General features: G+C 37.3%; 1 protein-coding gene across 6 annotated transcripts in view; it reads left to right on the top strand.

Annotated features, from left to right (window-relative positions):
* LOC142345855 (uncharacterized) overlaps positions 1-8,848 on the top strand; it is a 66,654-nt gene extending 57,806 nt beyond the window's left edge. For all 6 annotated transcript variants that reach the window (XM_075398275.1, XM_075398273.1, XM_075398271.1 and 3 more), the window contains one exon: positions 7,414-8,848. In XM_075398275.1, coding sequence (XP_075254390.1) covers positions 7,414-7,447 — 34 coding nt within the window. In that variant the 3' untranslated portion in view covers positions 7,448-8,848. The remainder of the gene's footprint in view (positions 1-7,413) is intronic.
* The last annotated feature ends 11,502 nt before the right edge of the window (positions 8,849-20,350 follow it).

The following is a 20,350-nucleotide window of genomic DNA, read 5'->3' on the forward strand; positions in this document are numbered from 1 at the left end:
GATGTTGTCGGAAGCGAAGAAGTACATAAATAAGGTTTTGGAGCAGATCAGGGCCAGTGAGCAAAGATTTATTCAGTGAGGCGCCATGAAACTTTGCTGCTCCATTGAGCACCCTACGCACCTTACCCGGTTTGTTCGGGTTTAAAACCGGATGGTGGGGTAGGTACCACTCTTTATCGGACCGGCTCTCAACCTTGTGAGCGTCCGGAACCTCAATTACATACCCCTTATTTAGGTCTTCCTTGATGGTACTAGTATACTTCTCTCTAAGGTCTTCATCCTTGGCCAATCGTTTTTCGAGAGATTTTAGTTGCACAAGGGAGGAGAAGTAATTATTTGGGAGCTTGGTGTTGTCCGCTGCCCACAGCATTCCGACATCGTATCTCAGGCCATTGTGTACGGTGGTATTCTCAAGGATTTCGTGCGCCCTTGCGTCTGCTGCAGATCGTGGGTCAACCTGCTTATTCGCTCCGAATGATTCAATGTCGTACCATGACTTTACTTGACTTGCTAACTCATTGTCTTGTTCGATATTCACTTTAAAGCACGTTGAGGTTAAACACAAACTTGATGGTAACGGACCGCTTAAGACCCAACCTATGGGTAAGCGTACGGCAACGGGTGAACGCTTCTCATCGGCAGAGAAGTATTCTAACGGGCGGATGGCATGATAGACATCTTGTCCGAGTATCATCTCAATGTCTTTATAGGAATATGTCACAGGATCAAGGACTGCTAAGTGTGGGTAAGTCTCTTGCAGGGCCTCTACATTAATTATATCTGAGCCGACGTTCAGACTCTCTTTAACGAAAGGATTGATGGTAAATGGTTCGAAATCTTGATGTTCTCTTGGTTTCACAGTAACTTCAACAACCCTAGTATCAACTATTTCTTCGGTATTAATACCCTTGACAGTTAGCTTTAGTGCTTTACCGTGCAAACCGAGTCTATCTGCGAGACTACCGGCCACCCAAGAGTTACTGCAGGCGGTATCACACAAAACTAAAGCCTTGGTATCTAAACCGGACGAATTGACCAACTGCAATTCAGTCACCTGAAGGAGCCCCTTAACATCAGTAACAGATGACATTGTTGTGGTCTTATTAGGCTGGAGTTGACTAGGTGTTGCTTTACTTTGACCTGTGTTGCCAGATGACTGGATAGTACCGGAATTTGTTAACTGTTTAGTTGGGAAAACCCTATCTGCTCCATGCAATAGTGTGTTATGCGAACTATTGCACCCTTCTGCTCGGCACTTTCTTGGTTGAGGGCACTGGCGGAATGTGTGCTTGTCCCGTAAGCACGAAAAGCAAAGTTTGTTATCCGCCACCAACTTAGCTCTCTGGGTTGGAGTCTTTTCCTTGAAGACTCGACACTCCCATAGCCGGTGGTTACCTTTGCATACAATGCACCGAGAGTAAGTGTTTGTGGAAGAAGATGGCATTTGCTTCTTTGTTTCCCTTTGTTGTGACATTGATGCAAACACTTTTGAGGCTGTTTTGGTCTTGGTTACTGAAGTGCTGTTCTCTTCAGGTTTGGCCTTGGTTGCACTTTGTTTCATAAGATCATGGGCCTCAACCTTTTCTTTAAGCCAATCGTTAAAGTCAAGGAGGGTAGGCTTAACCCAGTGCTTCTTAACCGTAAAGAGTGACCATGACTCTTTCATGTTTGGTGGTAACTTCTGTACCGCTTGGTTAAGTAGGGAAGCGCTCTTCAAATCAGCATCATATGATAACGACTTGAAAACCCCAACGAGACTGGATATTGCAGCAGAATAGTTTATGATGTTATCACTATTGTGCATTTTAAGAGGTGGAAAACTGCTTAGTTTATCCAAGTGTGCACTTACGACTGCCTGTGGCTGGCCAAATTTACGTTCCAAAGTCCTTAGTGCATCCTTGTACATTAAACCACAGTAAGCAAACTCGGCGATTGCAATCTTTGCTTTACCAGTGACGAGTGTCTTAAGGTATGTCAATTTAACGTCATCAGTGAGCGTTTGCGAGTCGATCGCGCTTTTGAATTGACCATACCACTCATGCCACTTTAATGGGTCGCCATTAAACTCTGCAAGTTTCCACTCGGGCAAAGGGTCGTTTCTCTTGCTTGTTATTGCATCAGCTAATTCCCTAATCAATGACGCATTGTCCTGTATCGGAGGGGCAGGTGCAGACACCTGCGGACCGCTCCAACTCAACGGAGTGGGCCCAACATAGGGGTATGTTGGCTGAAAAACCGGAGTGGCTAAACCAGGTACAACATTAGTAGTCGCGATCAGGTTTTCCTGCTGCGCACCAGATGGTGATTGCATATCAATCAAAAGTGGTGAATTCGAATATATACGTTGTGGAATATTAATGCTTGAGGGTGCGATATGGGTGTGTACATTTGGAGGCAGACTATTAACGGTGGTTGCATCTTGGTTGACTATTGACGGTCTGTGCTGTGGAAACCGCCATTGACTCATATTTGGCACAAAGTTTTGGCCAAGAGGGATATTCGGCATATTTGGGATAGGAGGGGCAACGGAACGTACAACTTTGTGAACTCGGTTTTTATTATTCTTAAAAGTGTTGTTGACGAGAGGCTGATTAATCAAAGGGGCGTGTTGGATGGGAGCCGTGAGGTTAGGTACAAAGACTGGGTTCGGGATGGGAAGGTCATTAGGCTGAGCGGGTTCGGAGTTGTGCTGTTGAGTGTTTGGACTTGGTGGGGCGCTTGGGTGCAAGGGAACGTTTATTGCGGGCGCTGGATGATTTGTTGTCGGAAAAGGAGGAATAGTGGCGTTTGGTGCTCGGGGGACAAAATTGATTTGTTGTCGGGAGCCTATATGCTGCGCCGAATTATTCTTGGGCAGACTTGATGTTTCAGGTCCCCTGGGTTCTGAAATTTGAAGTTGTGCGTTTGGAAATAACTCGGTTGCATTATTCTGATTTTCTTGCGGCGCGAACGTCTGTGGTGGAATGGGCTGTTGAATGGGTGGCGAAGAAGCCCCTGGGGCGTGTACAGAAGGCGGCTGACTATCCGCGGTTCCTTGGTTAGTGAGGCTTGGAAGCGCCATGCCTTGCTGGCCTGTTTGATCTATTTGCGCTCTTAAATGCGCCTGGTACAACGCCTGTGTGTTGGCAGCAGCCAAAAAATTTTCAGGTGGAGTGTAATAGGGGTCGAGTTGCTGCAAGGTCTCGAAGCTTAAAAAGTAATTGCCTCGACAATTTTTTGGAATCGAATGTCTTGAAATGTCAGTGTTGTGATCTTCCACTGCTTCTTCGTTATTGTGGCTAGGGCATTCTGGAGGGTCTTTCGTAACCTCTGGTTCACCAGTTGTCTCGTTGTTATTAAAACCTAAAGCAAGTGAGGTGTTGATCCAATCCTGGACAGCCTTTTCACTTCTCATCGAACTCCTAGCACTTGCAGTTGTTTCGGATTGGCTACCTTTAGAAACGGCGTCCAGCAATTCAAATTCTTGCAGAGTTGCCTCTGCCAAACGTTTCCTGTTGTTTTCCTCCAGTTCGTCTAATTCCATCTGCTTTTTCTGTTTAGCAAGGCGAATGGCTGCCTCATTCTGTTTTTCAATTTCTTCACGCTTCATTTTAGCAATTACGTAATCATGTTTACGCTGACTAGATGTTCTTGACGAGGTCATAATTGAGGGGAGTCTAGAAAGAATGGGAGCCCTTGGTTCCTGGAAATCACTCACTTTATCATCAGCAGAGTTGATGTAGTTTCGTGCTGAAGTGAGTATCTTGTCATTCTTAGTTGTCATTGCCTCCAAGTAAGACTCTAATGAAGGAACAAGTGCACTTGGATCCTCCGTTTTTCCAGCAAATGCAATCAGGTCCTCATTTTTGTCTACAACAGTCATAAATGCTTCGTTGCACTTTGTTACTAGGCGTTCAACTTTCACTCGCCTACTTTGAATATTTATACAATGAAGAATATCTTCATGTATAGCATGCAATTCAGCCTCACGCTTTGACCTGGCAGCGTACAACTTTTTGACTTTTTGATCAAGACTATTAGACATCACGATGTTAGTATTTCCAAAGACCAGCAAAACTACTACTGCACACGGTTACTTTTTATATGCACACTCCAAACAAACCAAACCCACGCAAAACAAACCCAACGCAAAAGACACCAAACACAGCACACTGTAGACAGTCTGTAAAACAAACCGCCCAAAGAGTAGAAAAGGTCGTCGAGCACACAGTGCCCGACAAAAACAGAAGTAGAGCGCTGAACGCTATGCGCTCAACGCAGTGGGACACAAAAGACACACGGGAAGTCGAGCGAGCAACGCGCGACGAAACGGAGACGTTACGGACGGGAAGTCGAGCGAGCAACGCGCGACGTGACGGAAACTGGACAGACGAGAAGTCGAGCGAGCAGTGCGCGACGGAACGGAAACGGGACTTGCGGGAAAGCGGGTGAAAAACGCGCAACGCAACGAAACGGGACGGTGAGAAAGAGCGGGCGGGAAACGAGGTTGGAAAGAACTATGTTAGCAGACCACAGCGAAAACTCAACCAAACAACCTAGCCGTAACTCCAGAACAAACTTAAGTCACATTAAGAAGAAGGAGAGAAGCTACTGCAAGACAATCTAATATAGTTCATTATGGGGCTATAACGACAAATTTAACGAGAAACTAATTTACAGCAATGCAGTAGTACACTAAAAGCATGCAAAGGTCGAGAAATTTACTAGCCGTAACTCCAGAATAAACTTAAGTCACATCCTAGCAAAACCCAAACCCCAACAAACAATCAGCATACTAACGGTATTAAACAAACTACAGCAAAATTAAATAAACTACAGAAGTGTATTTGTAAAATATGACAGTTGTGAAAGTCAAGAAACAATCCAGCCGTAACTCGAGAATTAACTTAAGTCACACCCTAGAAGGCAACAAGACCAAACCAACTAGCGATCATACAGGTACACAAAAACATACAGCAGCAAAATCAATATACTACAACAGCAAGGCTAGTGGATTAGTAAAGTTGAAAAGCCAAAGGACAATCCAGCCGTAACTCGAGAATAAACTTAAGTCACACCCTAGAAAACTCCAAGACCTAAACAACAAACCAGCATACTAGCATACACAACATACTACAAGAAAAACAACAACATACTTCATCACATATGACATACTATACTTAAATCCGGAAAAGTAGCGGAAGAAAACGAAAAGCGAAGTTTTGGGAGAGCGACGTTACTGAGAAAAAAAATCGCAACACGGAAAACTAAAGAGCGAAAGTACGGAAAGGACGCGGGCAAACGGTTCATGAACGATCAACGGGAAAAACTATGGGAATTCGATATATTTTTTTTTGCAGGCCAGAGGTTGTTAAATTTTTCACAACCTTTTGTGTTTCACTCAATTTACGAACCTTCTTGCTGGAAAATTGATTTTTTTGACAAATTTGTCAAAATTTTATGCATCTGTCCAATTTTTTCTATTTTTTTGGTCAATTTTTTCGCAAATTCTTGTTTACGGAACGGTAATCCAGTAAACTGGACGGTTTTAAACTCAAAAATACGGTTTATCAATATTCGGTATTGATTTTCGAAAGTTTTTTAGAATTGCCTCAAAATTGACCAAAAATTTTCAAAATTGAACAATTTAGCATTATTTTCTATCAATTTCCTCTATATCAGAAGTTATTTTTATATACGAACCAACTGTATCAATTTTCTCGACTTTTTGGTAAATCTACCAAAAATTTTCAAAATTGATGTTTTTTAGTCTCAAAAATTATGTGGGGGGCCTACCAATTTTCTACAAAAAACAGTTTAATTTTACTACCCCTTGAAATTATATGTAAAATCAGGGGTTGGGTTTCTTGCCGTCTAACATATTTATCAAATTACTGCAATAAAAATGGACTTTCGAAAATTTTTTCTTACAGTTTTTTGGAGTCTGAGATCGACGTCACTTGCTTGTATTGTAGCCTTCGGAACCTGTTGTTGCTTCCGAGCTCTGAAGTCGTTTTGCAACCACTGCACCAAACAACAGTGAATAGATCGGTTACACTTCCAGTAGCGATTCCAATAATTTCTCCTCCACAGTTAGAGGAAGTGTACTGACTCAGGAATTCAACCTCGTATTTTCGCCCAGGTAGCAGACCACTGATGACCATGGACGCATTCTTGTCAACCGCACCAGAAGGCGTGGCAACTGCGATCGCAACTGCCGGTATAGTACTGTTGAAGATGTAAGAATCCAGACTGCTTCCAGAGATTAATGGTGAAATTGTTCCGGATCCACCGACGTTGATAGTTATAGACGACTTGTTAGCACTGTACTCAATAGAACTGTCGGTAAACGCGGGTGCAGATGGAAGTGTGCATCCGTGTGTGTTGTAAGTCGAATCGGAAGTTGTTCCAACGTCACATCCACTTGTCTTCTGAACTGCAACTGTGAACGCATACTCAGTCCCATTAGACAGACTGCTTATTTCAAAGGGCACTGATGTTTGTCCAGTTAGTGCAACCCCTGCAGGGCTAGTAGACTTCACAGAGAATGTGTCCCAACCAGTAGCAGGTCGCGGTACCATATAAAAGGTGTTTTGAAACAACTCTTTCGGATTTCAATTCATTTCCGTGTATAAAGCAACGTTTTACAGTAAGTCATATCAAGTAACGTATTAGCATTAACGTGTGAGCATTTAGACGTACAAAGCAACAAGTGGAACTTAGACGGCAAGATTTTTTGATGCTCATTTAACAGGTTTTTTCGTCTGATGTCATTGACGTCAAAATCAGTTCGTATTCAATCGACAATTGTCTAGATAACCTAAAAATTTTAAGCCGAAAACCAGCTTAATCGATACATATCATGGTTATATTTACTTAAAATTAGGTTAAATGAACTTTTTCGGAACTTTCTATGTATATTAGAACTTTCTATACGCATTTAAATCTTATTCTATACGCTTTTAAAATACTCGAATCTGATTGGTTAATAATATCTCGCTTACTTATTTACTTCGTAACACACACACACACACATGTATCTTTTTAGAAGCCACAATTCTGCAGTGCCAGTTTCTAGAGTGTCAAATTTTCTTTTATATGGTTTCATAAAAAGTTTCTTGATTTAAAATTGTTGGCACTTTAAAACTTGGAAAGCGCATACTTCAAGCAAGCATACGTAACTCTACTCAAGTCAATGTGAAATTTTTGCTTAATCACGAAATGTTACGCGGTTCTGCTTTAATGCCAGATTTATTCCCTGACGTCATCAGTGTCGCGTAACTTACGTCTAGAAACTTTCTACGAGATTTTGTGCCCTAGAGCGTCTATATTACTGTAAAACGGAAAGTTCGTGAACTATGAAAGCTCAATTCCACCCCTCATTTTAGTTTGTTTTTTTTTTGTGCAAATTTACTTTCTAATGATGTGCTTCAGGTGTCTGAGAGGTGGGCGAAGCAGTTCTGTATAATCATGAGAAGACATAAAAGTCACAAACTTATGAAAAAATTAGAACTATTTGGACTTTTTTCTGAACTATTGATTCATAACCTTAACACCAACAGAAGCGAAACAAATTTGCTTTACGATGATTTTCTGATCAAATTCTGCTATGTTGTCTTGAAAGCGGAGGCGAAACCATTGCAACAAAATTTTGGCTATATCAGTTGAAGATGTTTTATCAAGAAAGTTTTCGCTCCATCAATCTTGCCATGGAATTAAAAGTTACGAAAATAATAAAGTCATAACCTTATTTTATTCCAAAAATATTTCCAAAACAGAAACTTTATCTCATCGCTGGAAATAGCTGACAATAGCATACGAACAATCAACTACTGGGCAGACAGAACGCGAAGATTGAGAATCGGACAATAATTTCACAAGAAAAAAAAGCAGTAATTTATATTTACTCGGACAGCTTTCAGCTCTTCGACTGATCAACTGCTAAAAATAGATGATCTGACACAACATAAATCTCTTCCTCCTCGCTGTCACTAGGTTTTTCGTATCTTTTACTATCAGCAACCCTGCGTCTGCCAGATTTTGCCCAAATTCGGTCAAATTTATCCTCCCCTCTGCCTCTCGTTTGCAGGTATGGAGGGCGATGTTATTATGGGCATATTTCATGGTCAATTAGCCTCAACCATGACACCTGTCAGCCTAGGGTCATGATTAATGGACTTCAAGTGGGTATAATTGAGTTGGCATTGTGTGAACAAATCAGTCAAATATAACCAGTGCCCCCTATACCGTTTATGGTAATATGCCAACAGTAGCCTGCTTGAGTTAGCGCTTGACTGAAATAAAGACCTCTAAAAAGTGCATTAAACGACGAGATTCGAATTAGCAAGAACAATGAAGACGTAATTTCAAACACGTCATCGAAACAGTTTCTCCAAAAGCCCAATTACAAATTCGTAGCTACTTGATAACACAACGAGCATGACAACACAGAAAGAAGTTTGGTCAGAATAGAACTAAAAACGATTTGAGAGAATCAGCTCAAATAAACAAAACGCACTCGTTGACGTAAAATGATTCTGTCGGCAAATAGAAAAGACATTTCCAATAATGCCCACGAACATTATTCGATAGGCAACTGAAAACGAAAAGGACAATTCCTCTTCCCAATTTGATCCGAATTAGTGCAGGCGAAGACCAACATCCGGCGCAAATAACCTCCATTAGTGCTAGCCAAACTAAATTAATCCAAATTGTTGATCAAAATTATTAGGTTTGAAAATCGTTTCAAATTTTTTCTCCCAATATGTCAAAATTTTAGGAGCTATCCAAATTTCTCTTTCTCGTTTCATTTTGTAAATAGATACTTTTGTATATTATCATTCTGATGGGAAATTGAATATATTTCAAATCTTAACTTTCAAACAAGGAGGCTCGGTAATGTGCGATCGCACATAAGGTTCCGACCCCGCTCATCCACAATTTTGGCATAACTGTCTTCCAAATGAGAACAGATAGAAAAAGCCAAAAATTATTTTTGGGAATCCCAAAAACCCAAGAAAAACAAAAAAAAAAACAAAAGTATTTTTCAAAGAAGATAGTGTATGAACAAAAAGATAGCCTCCAAAGCAATTAACTCAAGGGAGTAAAAAATAATGTACTAGATTGATGAGATATGCCAATATTAAGAAAGCGAGTAAAGACGAACAGCAAAATAAAACAACAAACATTTATTACATCAAAAAATTTGTCCCTTTAAAAAATCACTTATTAACAAAGTCAACATACCGTCAAATAACACTGAAACTAAACAAAATAACTTATCTATCACCAGAAAAGATATGGGACCAGTCCATAAAAAGGTTTGGTAATTAGACAAAAAGAACAAATACATAAAGTTAAAAAAAATCGCTTATTTTCAAAACAAGTAATGAAAACCATTAGAATTCAATTAAAATACCCCAAAGGTTCACGATTACCATTGTTTTTATAGAAGGGCTTTAAGGCATGCCCTGATTCAATTTTTTAAGAGGCTAAAAAGAACAACAAAAAGACAACAAACAAAAAATCAATTAATACTTGCCAGAAAACGCTGTCGAAGCCGTAAAGACATATTTTGGCCCTCGAATTATGATCGATTGCGTCTTCTTCAAACACCGATATGGTAGCATGTGGCCTTTCATTAATGAGACTAGGTAACAAGCAGACAAAAGAAGAAAAAAAGGCAAAAAAGTAATAATTTTGATTATTTTTGGAAATAAAATTACTTCCAAAAACATGAAGGCCATTAAAACAAAATGAAAAAAAAAAATCGTTTATTCGTCCAAAAGAATCCCTTGAGACCTGCATTTATCCAGAATATGTCTTACACCTACAGAAAGAACGCCAAATATGACAAAAAAACTCAAATAAAGTTTTTTTTTTTGGTGAAAAACGGTTTCGAAGCCAGTAAGTCACAACGGATTCTTTAAAATAATAGTTTCTGTGACAACAATATCCTTTGACAACAATTATGTTATATTTGACCCGTAATTAATGAGACTAGGTACCAATAGAATAACAAAAAGAACAAAATTGGGAAATAAATAATTTTTTAAATTTTATATGACAACTGTTTTCAACGTCATGAAAGCCATCAGCTATCTACTAATATCAGAATAATTCCCATCTGTTCATCTATGAAAAGCCAATGAAACTTGTCATTATACAGGAAATTTAATACGACTAAAACGACAAAGTAAAAGACAAAATAAAAAAAAATTCAAATAAATTCTTCAAGAAAGAGAAGTCGAAGCCGTTAAAAAAATAATTTATATCTTTTGAGTCTTTGATATGTTCAATGATGCTTTATTTTGAACGCCAATAGAAATGGAGGAGAACTTTGAATAATGTGATAGTGTGACAAAACTAGAAAACGTGAAAAACTGGCAAATGTCTAAAATTAAAAATTATTCTGAAATCCAGTATTATCAAAACCAGAAAACAATAACTGAAGGCTTTAAATTGCACTAGAGAAAAAATTGTTAATCAGTGGATTATATTCTGTTTTTGCCGACACTAAGCTACAAATTGGCCAAAAAGTAAGAAAAGAGTTAGAGGAAAAGTTTATTAAGCCATTATTTATCTAAAAATCAATTACTTTTAAAAGTCAAAACGACCATAAGCTTTCAAGTAGAAAACTAAAAGAATTACCTTCGAGCAGCTTAGAAAACCAATTGGACCTATCACTCTTGAGATTTGATTTGATTTGTTCTGTTCTCTAATTAATGTAAAAAAGATCTGTTTTTTTTTAAAGAAAGACCGACTGATTACAATCCCGATTTTTTTATGGATTGTAACAGTCCAAGATTGGTCCAAAACTAGCCCTGCTAATGCTTTTCGTCCGTTAGGAACACTTTTTTTCAAATGTTATTGATATAGATAATTTGATATTTAAAAACTCAAAAATAAATTCTGCGTTTTTGATATTCAACGAGTAAAAATAGCAACTAGCGGAAAAATTTTTAAATACAGAGCCCTCTCAACAGAAGTCGAGGTAGGAATGGCCCCTTTTGAGTCTACAAAGATTGTGTTAATGATGTTTTGGGGGTGTACTCCAGGCAAATTTAATTTAAGTGGACTAAAGAAGCTTATTTCGTGCTGTTTTTGATGAAAAAGGCTGAATTTTGAAATATTTAACCCAAATTTGTAACAAAAAAATAAATCAAAATAAACAACAATACTTTTTTGTCTTCAAAAAAAATCAGCAACATTTTTCTCAAAAATTTTATAAAATTTTAGTAAAATTAAAGAAAATTTAGGCAAAAATTCCGGAAAAATGTGAATAAAAACAACGGTATTCACTCTACTTTTCTCAGTTTAAAACTCGATATCTTCCAGTAAAAAACGAAAATTAAAAAATCTTTTCAATTCCATATTCTACGCTGGAGACGTGCTTTCTAATGATACAAGTCTCAACTCTCTACGATGAATATATCGATCGGCGAAAATTGTCTGAACAAAAAAAAATCCCATTTGAGTATATAGTTCCTAGCCCCTCAAGAGGGGTCGGAACAATGAAGTAGAAAAAATATATATACAATTTAAGCAACAAAATTGACGGAGAGTTTTCCTTATTCCTTACTTATACGTGTATTGCTTTCAAACACTCTATTGCCCAATTGAATCTAAAGAAAAATTTTCATTTATTGTAATTAAATGTTGTCAAATAACGTTTGTATAAATTACATTAGTCTGGTGGTCTTTTAATGCAATTTCCACTTGACAATTTTTTCATATGACCCATATGACTTTCCATCCTCAAAAACATGAACAAAAAGAATGACAAATGCGGACAGACATTGTAAACTATTTTAAAGCTTTGCAAAAATCCGGTGACGAAATCGTTAAAACAATAAGCAATGCACAAAAACGCAATGCATTAGACAAATTGAAATGCGCCTTTCTTCAACTTTATTAATATGATATATGACCTGAAAAATGAGACAAGGTAACGAGTAGAGAAAAATGAGCAAAGTGCAAAGTTAGAAAATATGTCCGTTTTTCTTTTTAAAAACGTTTGATTTCAAAGTAATAAAAAAGCTTAAACATTTAGCTACCATCTGAAATCAGTAAAAAGATTCCTTTTTCATCCGATCCGAAGGAAGCCACTAAGACTTACATTTATGCATATTTTTTAATATGACTACAAACGCAACGACAAATAAAGACAAAAACAAAAAATTCCATTAATTTCTGAGAGAAGGCAGCCTCGAATCCGCTAAAATCAATGTCTAATCAGTGGAAAAAATATTAGTTTCAACACTGCCTTCTATTTAAGCGCCAATGATGTGACATTGAACCTCTAATTAATGTGACAAGACAGAAAAAAAACTTCAAAGATGAAAATGACCAGATACTGAAAAATGTTTGAAAATTCGGGGTAACAAAGCCAAAAGACCATTAGCTAATATGTAAAACTGCAATAAAAAACATTTAATGTGCTGAAATTACGTTGCTACCCGTTAATGCTGATCCTAGGTTACATGCTGACCTAAAAATAGAAATAAAAATGACAAAGATCAATAAATCAACAATCAAAGCTCAAAATTGTTTATTTTGCAAACAAGTGTTTTTAAAGTCAAAAGGACTCCAACCTTGCGAATCAGAAAACTGGATACGTTTTATTGAGATGTCTCAGGAAACCAATAAGACCGGTCGACAGTAAGCCTTGATTCAAATTGTTTTGTTCTGTAATTATAATCAAAGTATTTTCAGTCCAATTTTTTGGACCGTAAAAAAACCAACGCTAGCATTGACATTTTTAGTTGTCAATTAGGAACACATGATTTTTCCCAGTTTTATGGACAAGGATATTTTGACAAAATATATCAATTTATCGCAAACAAATGATGCATTTTTGATGTATAAATTTAGAAGAAAATTGGATCAATCAGTTTAACAACACTTTTGTATCTTCAAAGGTGAAACCAAAAACACACTCGTTAAAAATTTGAAAATATTTGTTGGCAAAATTGTCGAAAACAATTTGCCTAAAATACGGAAAATCTGAACAAAGGTAAAGCAAATCATTGAAATGGTCTCAAAAGTTTAAACGTCAATAACTCCGTGGAAAAAACGAAGGTAAAAAGATTTTTCTCTAAACTACTTATTCTAGATTTGACAGGTTTTATAAAAATACAACGCAAACATGTACGGTCAATATATTTTTCGGCCGACATTGACTCAACAAAAAACGAATTTGAGTATGTAGTTCCTCCCCCACTGAAGTTGGTCGGAACAAAAAACCCCGACTAATTCTAAACTCAAAAAGAAGAACTAGCAGAAATGGGAAAGGAAAAATCTTCTAAATTAGTCAAATATCTGAACAATAGGTTCAATTAGGTACAGTTGAATTGTAAGAAATACAATGATGTTTTCAAACTCACGATCATTTTGTAAATTCTTGTCATGCAAAAAAAACTCAATACGCAAAAACTTGGTAAAGTTTAAGGAAACCTTGAAGCAATGCTATCAAAATAAAACCCAATGATTACAATCTATTCGCAAAACTGCAAAAAAGTTTTATGACCATTAACATTCATATTTAATGTCGACGATGTCACGGAAACATTAAGAAAAATTTTTCAATGTTTTTACAGTTAGCAGATGATACAGTAATTTCATGTCATTGACGAAAACAAAATGAAAGAAGCTAGAGCGGTTGACTGAATACATTTTACCCCAAAAGAAATCTATATGAAAAAAAAGAATTTAACAATACTCGAGAGACAAACGGAGTTTTTCGTTTTCGCAAACGATGAAATACCACTTGCTCATTAAAACCTTTTCAAAGATCACTCCAAGAAATCAAACAATAAGTACAAAATTTTGAAATTATTGGGAAATTGTTATAACAGAATGGATTCCCATATACTTAGGTAAACTGTGCTCTGTAATACGTACTCTGAACAAACGGGAAACATCTCAGTTTACATTTCTCAACAATCAAATTGAAACTAACAAATCTGAATTTAAATTATCGTGATGATTCTGGGTTTAAAATATCACGATCATTACAACAAAAATTTAGCAACAATTTTAGCCGAAAATTAGATCAAACAGTTCAACAACACTCTTTTGTGTTTAGAGGAAAAATCAGCATTGCTTTTCTCTACAATTTTTAACATATTTTTTTTTGGCAAAATTGGCAAAAAATTGGGTAAAAATACTGAAAATGTGAAGTTTATAAACGCAAATCAGTCAAATCTTCACAAAATTTAAACCTCGACATCTCCGGGGAAAAACGAAATTCAAAAAAAGTATCTTTGTTTCAATATTCTGCGCTGGACGGGCTTTTTAATGATACCACTCACAACCCTCTTCCATGAATTTATGGATCGACCAAAATTGACTGAACAAAAAACCCGTCGGAACAACAAAAAGTGCCTCAACTCTTTGAGGGCTGATTCACACTAAAATACTTCCTTTGGATCTTTTCTTTTTCCAATTACACTGATTCATTTGAACTGTTAAATGCCAGTCTGATTGTGTTCTTAAGCATGAAGAACAGTGAACTCGAATCTGTTTCGATGTTTTCAACAAGATATCTTTGAAATTCTTTAGAATGTTGGGGTTCAGTTGGTTTACAGGGTGTGTTCCGTGTATTGGTGGACGCGTAATAAATAAGACGTGTCTGTTTTTCAGTTCTATATTTTGTCAAGTAGAAATGCTGACTTGTGTCTGCTTTAATGTAACTCATCTTTCTTTTAAGATGAAAATGAACTCTTAGCTGAGTAGCTGTCAATTTGCAATCTCTGCAATTTTGATAGCCACTTGGTGCTAAATCAATAAAGCGTCTCATTTGAAATTACAACCAAACAGCAGTTACGTAATTTATCGTTGATTCCATTTCAACCTCAGTTAAGCTTTTTGGAAACCATTTTCATTTGTTTGTAGATACTATATATCAAATGCTGATTCTATTCTGACACCTCCCCGAGTGTTTTTTAAATACCCCCAGTTACAATTTATGTACAGAGCGCCCACTCGGCTGGCAGGAGGGAGACCGAATGCATCCCCAACGTTTACACGTCATACGTTACGTTGCCAAACCAACATTTTGAGCAAGCAATTTTGGTCGCAAATATCAGCGTTGTGCGTTCCCCATGTTTTAAGATTAGGCTTTATAGGCTTTTGCGGATTACAGTGCCAGTAAGGGAAACTAGATCAAATTTGCTCGAAATTGGGAATATTCGGCACTGCTGTCCGTGATAGCGAATTTTGATGATAAACGAGAAAGTTCGACGGATCTGTGTCACTATTATCCACAAAATTATGTCACTAACATCTGCGCTCTTGTAAGTTCATTCCGCGTAAGGCTTCTAAAACTGATTAAAGGGGAAAAATTGGTAGATAATTGGTTCCTCTTGTCAAAATGCAGTGAGGGGTAATTATAATTTTATGCCGTCAAAGTTTTGAATATAAGTTCAAGGTTAAAATGACGTGATGACGATGTCCTTGCGCACAAATTGCGAACATTGATAACATGAAAACGTGATAAATGTTCACAAAATTTAAACCTTGACATCTCCTTGGAAAAAAACGAAATTCAATAAAAGTATCTTCGTTTCAATATTCTGCGCTGGACGGGCCTTTTAATGATACCGCTCACAACCCTCTTCCATGAATATATGGATCGGCCAAAATTGACTGAACAAAAAACCCGTTTGAGTATATAGTTCCTCCCCCACTGAAGTGAGTCGGAACAACAAAAATGCCTCAACTCTTTGAGGGCTGATTCACACTAAAATACATCCTTTGGATCTTTTCTTTTTCCAATTACACTGACTCATTTGAACTGTTAAATGCCAGTCTGATTGTGTTCTTAAGCATGAAGAACAGTGAACTCGAATCTGATTCGATGTTTTCAACAAGATATCTTTGAAATTCTTTAGAATGTTGGGGTTCAGTTGGTTTACAGGGTGTGTTCCGTGTATTGGTGGACGCGTAATAAATAAGACGTGTCTGTTTTTCAGTTCGTTTTTGTCAAGTAGAAATGCTGACTTGTGTCTGCTTTAATGTAACTCATCTTTCTTTTAAGATGAAAATGAACTCTTAGCTGAGTAGCTGTCAATTTGCAATCTCTGCAATTTTGATAGCCACTTGGTGCTAAATCAATAAAGCGTCTCATTTGAAATTACAACCAAACAGCAGTTAGGTAATTTATCGTTGATTCCATTTCAACCTCAGTTAAGCTTTTTGGAAACCATTTTCATTTGTTTGTAGATACTATATATCAAATGCTGATTCTATTCTGACACCTCCCCGAGTGTTTTTTAAATACCCCCAGTTACAATTTATGTACAGAGCGCCCACTCGGCTGGCAGGAGGGAGACCGAATGCATCCCCAACGTTTACACGTCATACGTTACGTTGCCAAACCAACATTTTGAGCAAGCAATTTTGGTCGCAAATATCAGCGTTGTGCGTTCCCCATGTTTTAAGATTAGGCTTTATAGTCTTTTGCGGATTACAGTGCCAGTAAGGGAAACTAGATCAGATTTGCTCGAAATTGGGAATATTCGGCACTGCTGTCCGTGATAGCGAATTTTGATGATAAACGAGAAAGTTCGACGGATCTGTGTCACTATTATCCACAAAATTATGTCACTAACATCTGCGCTCTTGTAAGTTCATTCCGCGTAAGTCTTCTAAAACTGATTAAAGGGGAAAAAGTGGGAGATAATTGGTTCCTCTTGTCAAAATGCAGTGAGGGGTAATTATAATTTTATGCCATCAAAGTTTTGAATATAAGTTCAAGGTTAAAATGACGTGATGACAATGTCCTTGCGCACAAATTGCGGACATTGATAACATGAGAACGTGATAAATGTTCACAAAATTTAAACCTCGACATCTCCTTGGAAAAAAAACGAAATTCAATAAAAGTATCTTCGTTTCAATATTCTGCGCTGGACGGGCCTTTTAATGATACCGCTCACAACCCTCTTCCATGAATATATGGATTGGCCAAAATTGACTGAACAAAAAACCCGTTTGAGTATATAGTTCCTCCCCCACTGAAGTGAGTCGGAACAACAAAAATGCCTCAACTCTTTGAGGGCTGATTCACACTAAAATACATCCTTTGGATCTTTTCTTTTTCCAATTACACTGACTCATTTGAACTGTTAAATGCCAGTCTGATTGTGTTCTTAAGCATGAAGAACAGTGAACTCGAATCTGATTCGATGTTTTCAACAAGATATCTTTGAAATTCTTTAGAATGTTGAGGTTCAGTTGGTTTACAGGGTGTGTTCCATGTATTGGTGGACGCGTAATAAATAAGAGGTGTCTGTTTTTCAGTTCTATTTTGTCAAGTAGAAATATTGATTTGGGTCTGCTTTAATGTAACTCATCTTTCTTTTAAGATGAAAGTGAACTCTTAGCTGAGTAGCGGTCATTTTGCAATCTCTGCCATTTTGATAGCCTGTTCTTTCTAATTCAATAAAAGGTCTCATTTGAAATTGCAACCAAACAGTAGTTACGTAATTTATCGTTGATACCGTTTCAACAGAAGACTTTGTTAGGAAATGATGGAGAATTTGGAGACTTCTATCCTCAATTTACGTCCATTTCAACCTCAGTTAAGTTTTTTGGAAACCCTTGTCATTAGTTGATAGATACTAAATATCAAATGTTGATTCTATTCTGACCCCTCCCCCAGTACTTTTTAAATACCCGCAATTACAATTTATGTACAGAGCGCCCACTAGGCTGGAGGGAGGGAGACAGAATTCAACCGCGACTATTACACGTCATACATTACGTTACCAAACCTATATTTTGAGCAAGCAATTTTGCTCGCAAATGTCAGCGTTGTGCGTTCCCCATGTTTTAACATTCGGCTTTATAGGCTTTTGCGGATTATGGTGCCAGTAAGGGAAACTAGATCAAATTTGCTCGAAATCGGAAATATTTGGCACTGCTGTCCGCGATAGCGAATTTTGATGACAAACAAGAATGGTCGACTGATCTGTGTCACTATTATCCACAAAAATATGTCACTAACATCTGTGCTCTTGTAAGTTCATTCCGCGTAAGGCTTCTAAAACTGATTAAAGGCGAAAAAGTGGGAGATAATTGATTCCTCTTATCAAAATGTAATGAGGGGTAAATATAATTTTACGCCGTGAAAGTTTTGAATATAAGTTAGAGGTAAAAATGACGTGATGACGATGTCCTTGCGCACAAATTACGAACATTGATGACATGAAAACGTGACATTTCGAGATCAGTAACAATTTAATAATTAAAAAATTGTTAAAAAATAAGAGGTGTTTGTTTTCAGTTCTATTTTGTCAAGTAGAATTGTTAATTTGGGTCTGCTTTAATGTAACTCATCTTTCTTTTAAGATGAAAATGAACTCACAGCTGAGTAGCTGTAATTTTGCAATCTCTGCAATTTTGATGGTCACTTTTTGCTAAACCAATAAAGCGTCTCATTTGACCTATACAACAAAACAGCAGTTACGTAATTAAAGGTTCATTCCATTTAAACAGAAGACTTTTTTAGGAAATGATTTAGAAAGGTGGAGTCTTTGGAGATTTTTATCCTCCATTTACGTCCTTATCAACCTCAGTTAAGTTTTTTGGAAACCCTTGTCATTAGTTGCTAGATACTAAATATCAAATGTTGATTCTATTCTGACCCCTCCCCTAGTGCTTTTTAAATACCCGCAGTTACAATTTATGTACAGAGCGCCCACTAGGCTGGAGGGAGGGAAACAGAATGCAACCCCGACTTTTACACCTCATACATTACGTTGCCAAACCTATATTTTGAGCAAGAAATTTTGCTCGCAAATGTCAGCGTTGTGCGTTCCCCATGTTTTAAGATTAGGCTTTATAGGTTTTTGCGGATTACAGTGCCACTAAGGGAAACTAGATCAAATTTGCTCGAAATTGGAAATATTCGGCACTGCTGTCCGCGATAGCAAATTTTGATGACAAACAAGAAAGGTCGACGGATCTGTGTCACTATTATCCACAAAAATATGTCACTAACATCTGTGCTCTTGTAAATTCTTTCCGCGTAAGGCTTCTAAAACCGATTAAAGGCGAAAAAGTGGGAGATAATTTGTTCCTCTTACCAAAATGCAGTGGGGGGTAAATATAATTTTACGCCGTGAAAGTTTTGAATATTAGTCAGAGGTTAAAATAAAGTGATGACGATGTCCTTGCGCAAAAATTACGAACATTGATGACATGAAAATGTGACATTTCGAGATCAGTAACAATTTAATAATTAAAAAATTGTTAAAAAATAAGAGGTGTTTGTTTTCAGTTCTATTTTGTCAAGTAGAATTGTTAATTTGGGTCTGCTTTAATGTAACTCATCTTTCTTTTAAGATGAAAGTGAACTCACAGCTGAGTAGCTGTAATTTTGCAATCTCTGCAATTTTGATGGTCACTTTCTGCTAAACCAATAAAGCGTCTCATTTGACCTATACAACAAAACAGCAGTTACGTAATTAAACGTTCATTCCATTTCATTAGAAGACTATTTTAGGAAATGATTTAGAAAGGTGGAGTCTTTGGAGATTTTTATCCTCAATTTACGTCCTTATCAAACTCAGTTAAGTTTTTTGGAAACCCCTGTCATTAGTTGGGAGATACTAAATATCAAATGTTGATTCTATTCTGACCTCTCCCCCAGTGCTCTTTAAATATCCTCAGTTACAATTTATGTACAGAGCGCCCGCTAGGCTGGAGGGAGGGAGACACAATGCAACCGCGACTTTTACACGTCATATATTACGTTGCCAAACCTATATTTTGAGCAAGCAATTTTGCTCGCAAATGCCAGCGTTGTGCGTTCCCCATGTTTTAAGATTAGGCTTTATAGGTTTTTGTGGATTACAGCGCCAGTAAGGGAAACTAGATCAAATTTGCTCGAAATTGGGAATATTCGGCGCTGCTGTCCGTGATAGCGAATTTTGATGACAAACGAGAAAGTTGGACGGATCTGTGTCACTATTATCCACAAAATTATGTCACTAACATCTGCGCTCTTGTAAGTTCATTCCGCGTAAGGCTTCTAAAACTGATTAAAGGAGAAAAAGTGGGAGATAATTGGTTCTTCTTGTCAAGATGCAGTGAGGGGTAATTATAATTTTATGCCGTCAAAGTTTTGAATATAAGTTCAAGGTTAAAATGACGTGATGACGATGTCCTTGCGTACAAATTGCGAACATTGATAACATGAAAACGTGATAAATAATCACAAAAATTAAACCTCGACATCTCCTTGGAAAAAACGACATTCAGAAAAAGTATCTTCCTTTCAATATTCTGCGCTGGACGGGCCTTTTAATGATACCACTCACAACCCTCTTCCATGAATATTTGAATCGGCCAAAATTGACTGAAC

The sequence above is a fragment of the Convolutriloba macropyga genome, chromosome 9 (genome assembly GCF_964194025.1).
Source record: "Convolutriloba macropyga chromosome 9, txConMacr16.3, whole genome shotgun sequence".
Taxonomy (NCBI): Eukaryota; Metazoa; Xenacoelomorpha; order Acoela; family Convolutidae; genus Convolutriloba; species Convolutriloba macropyga.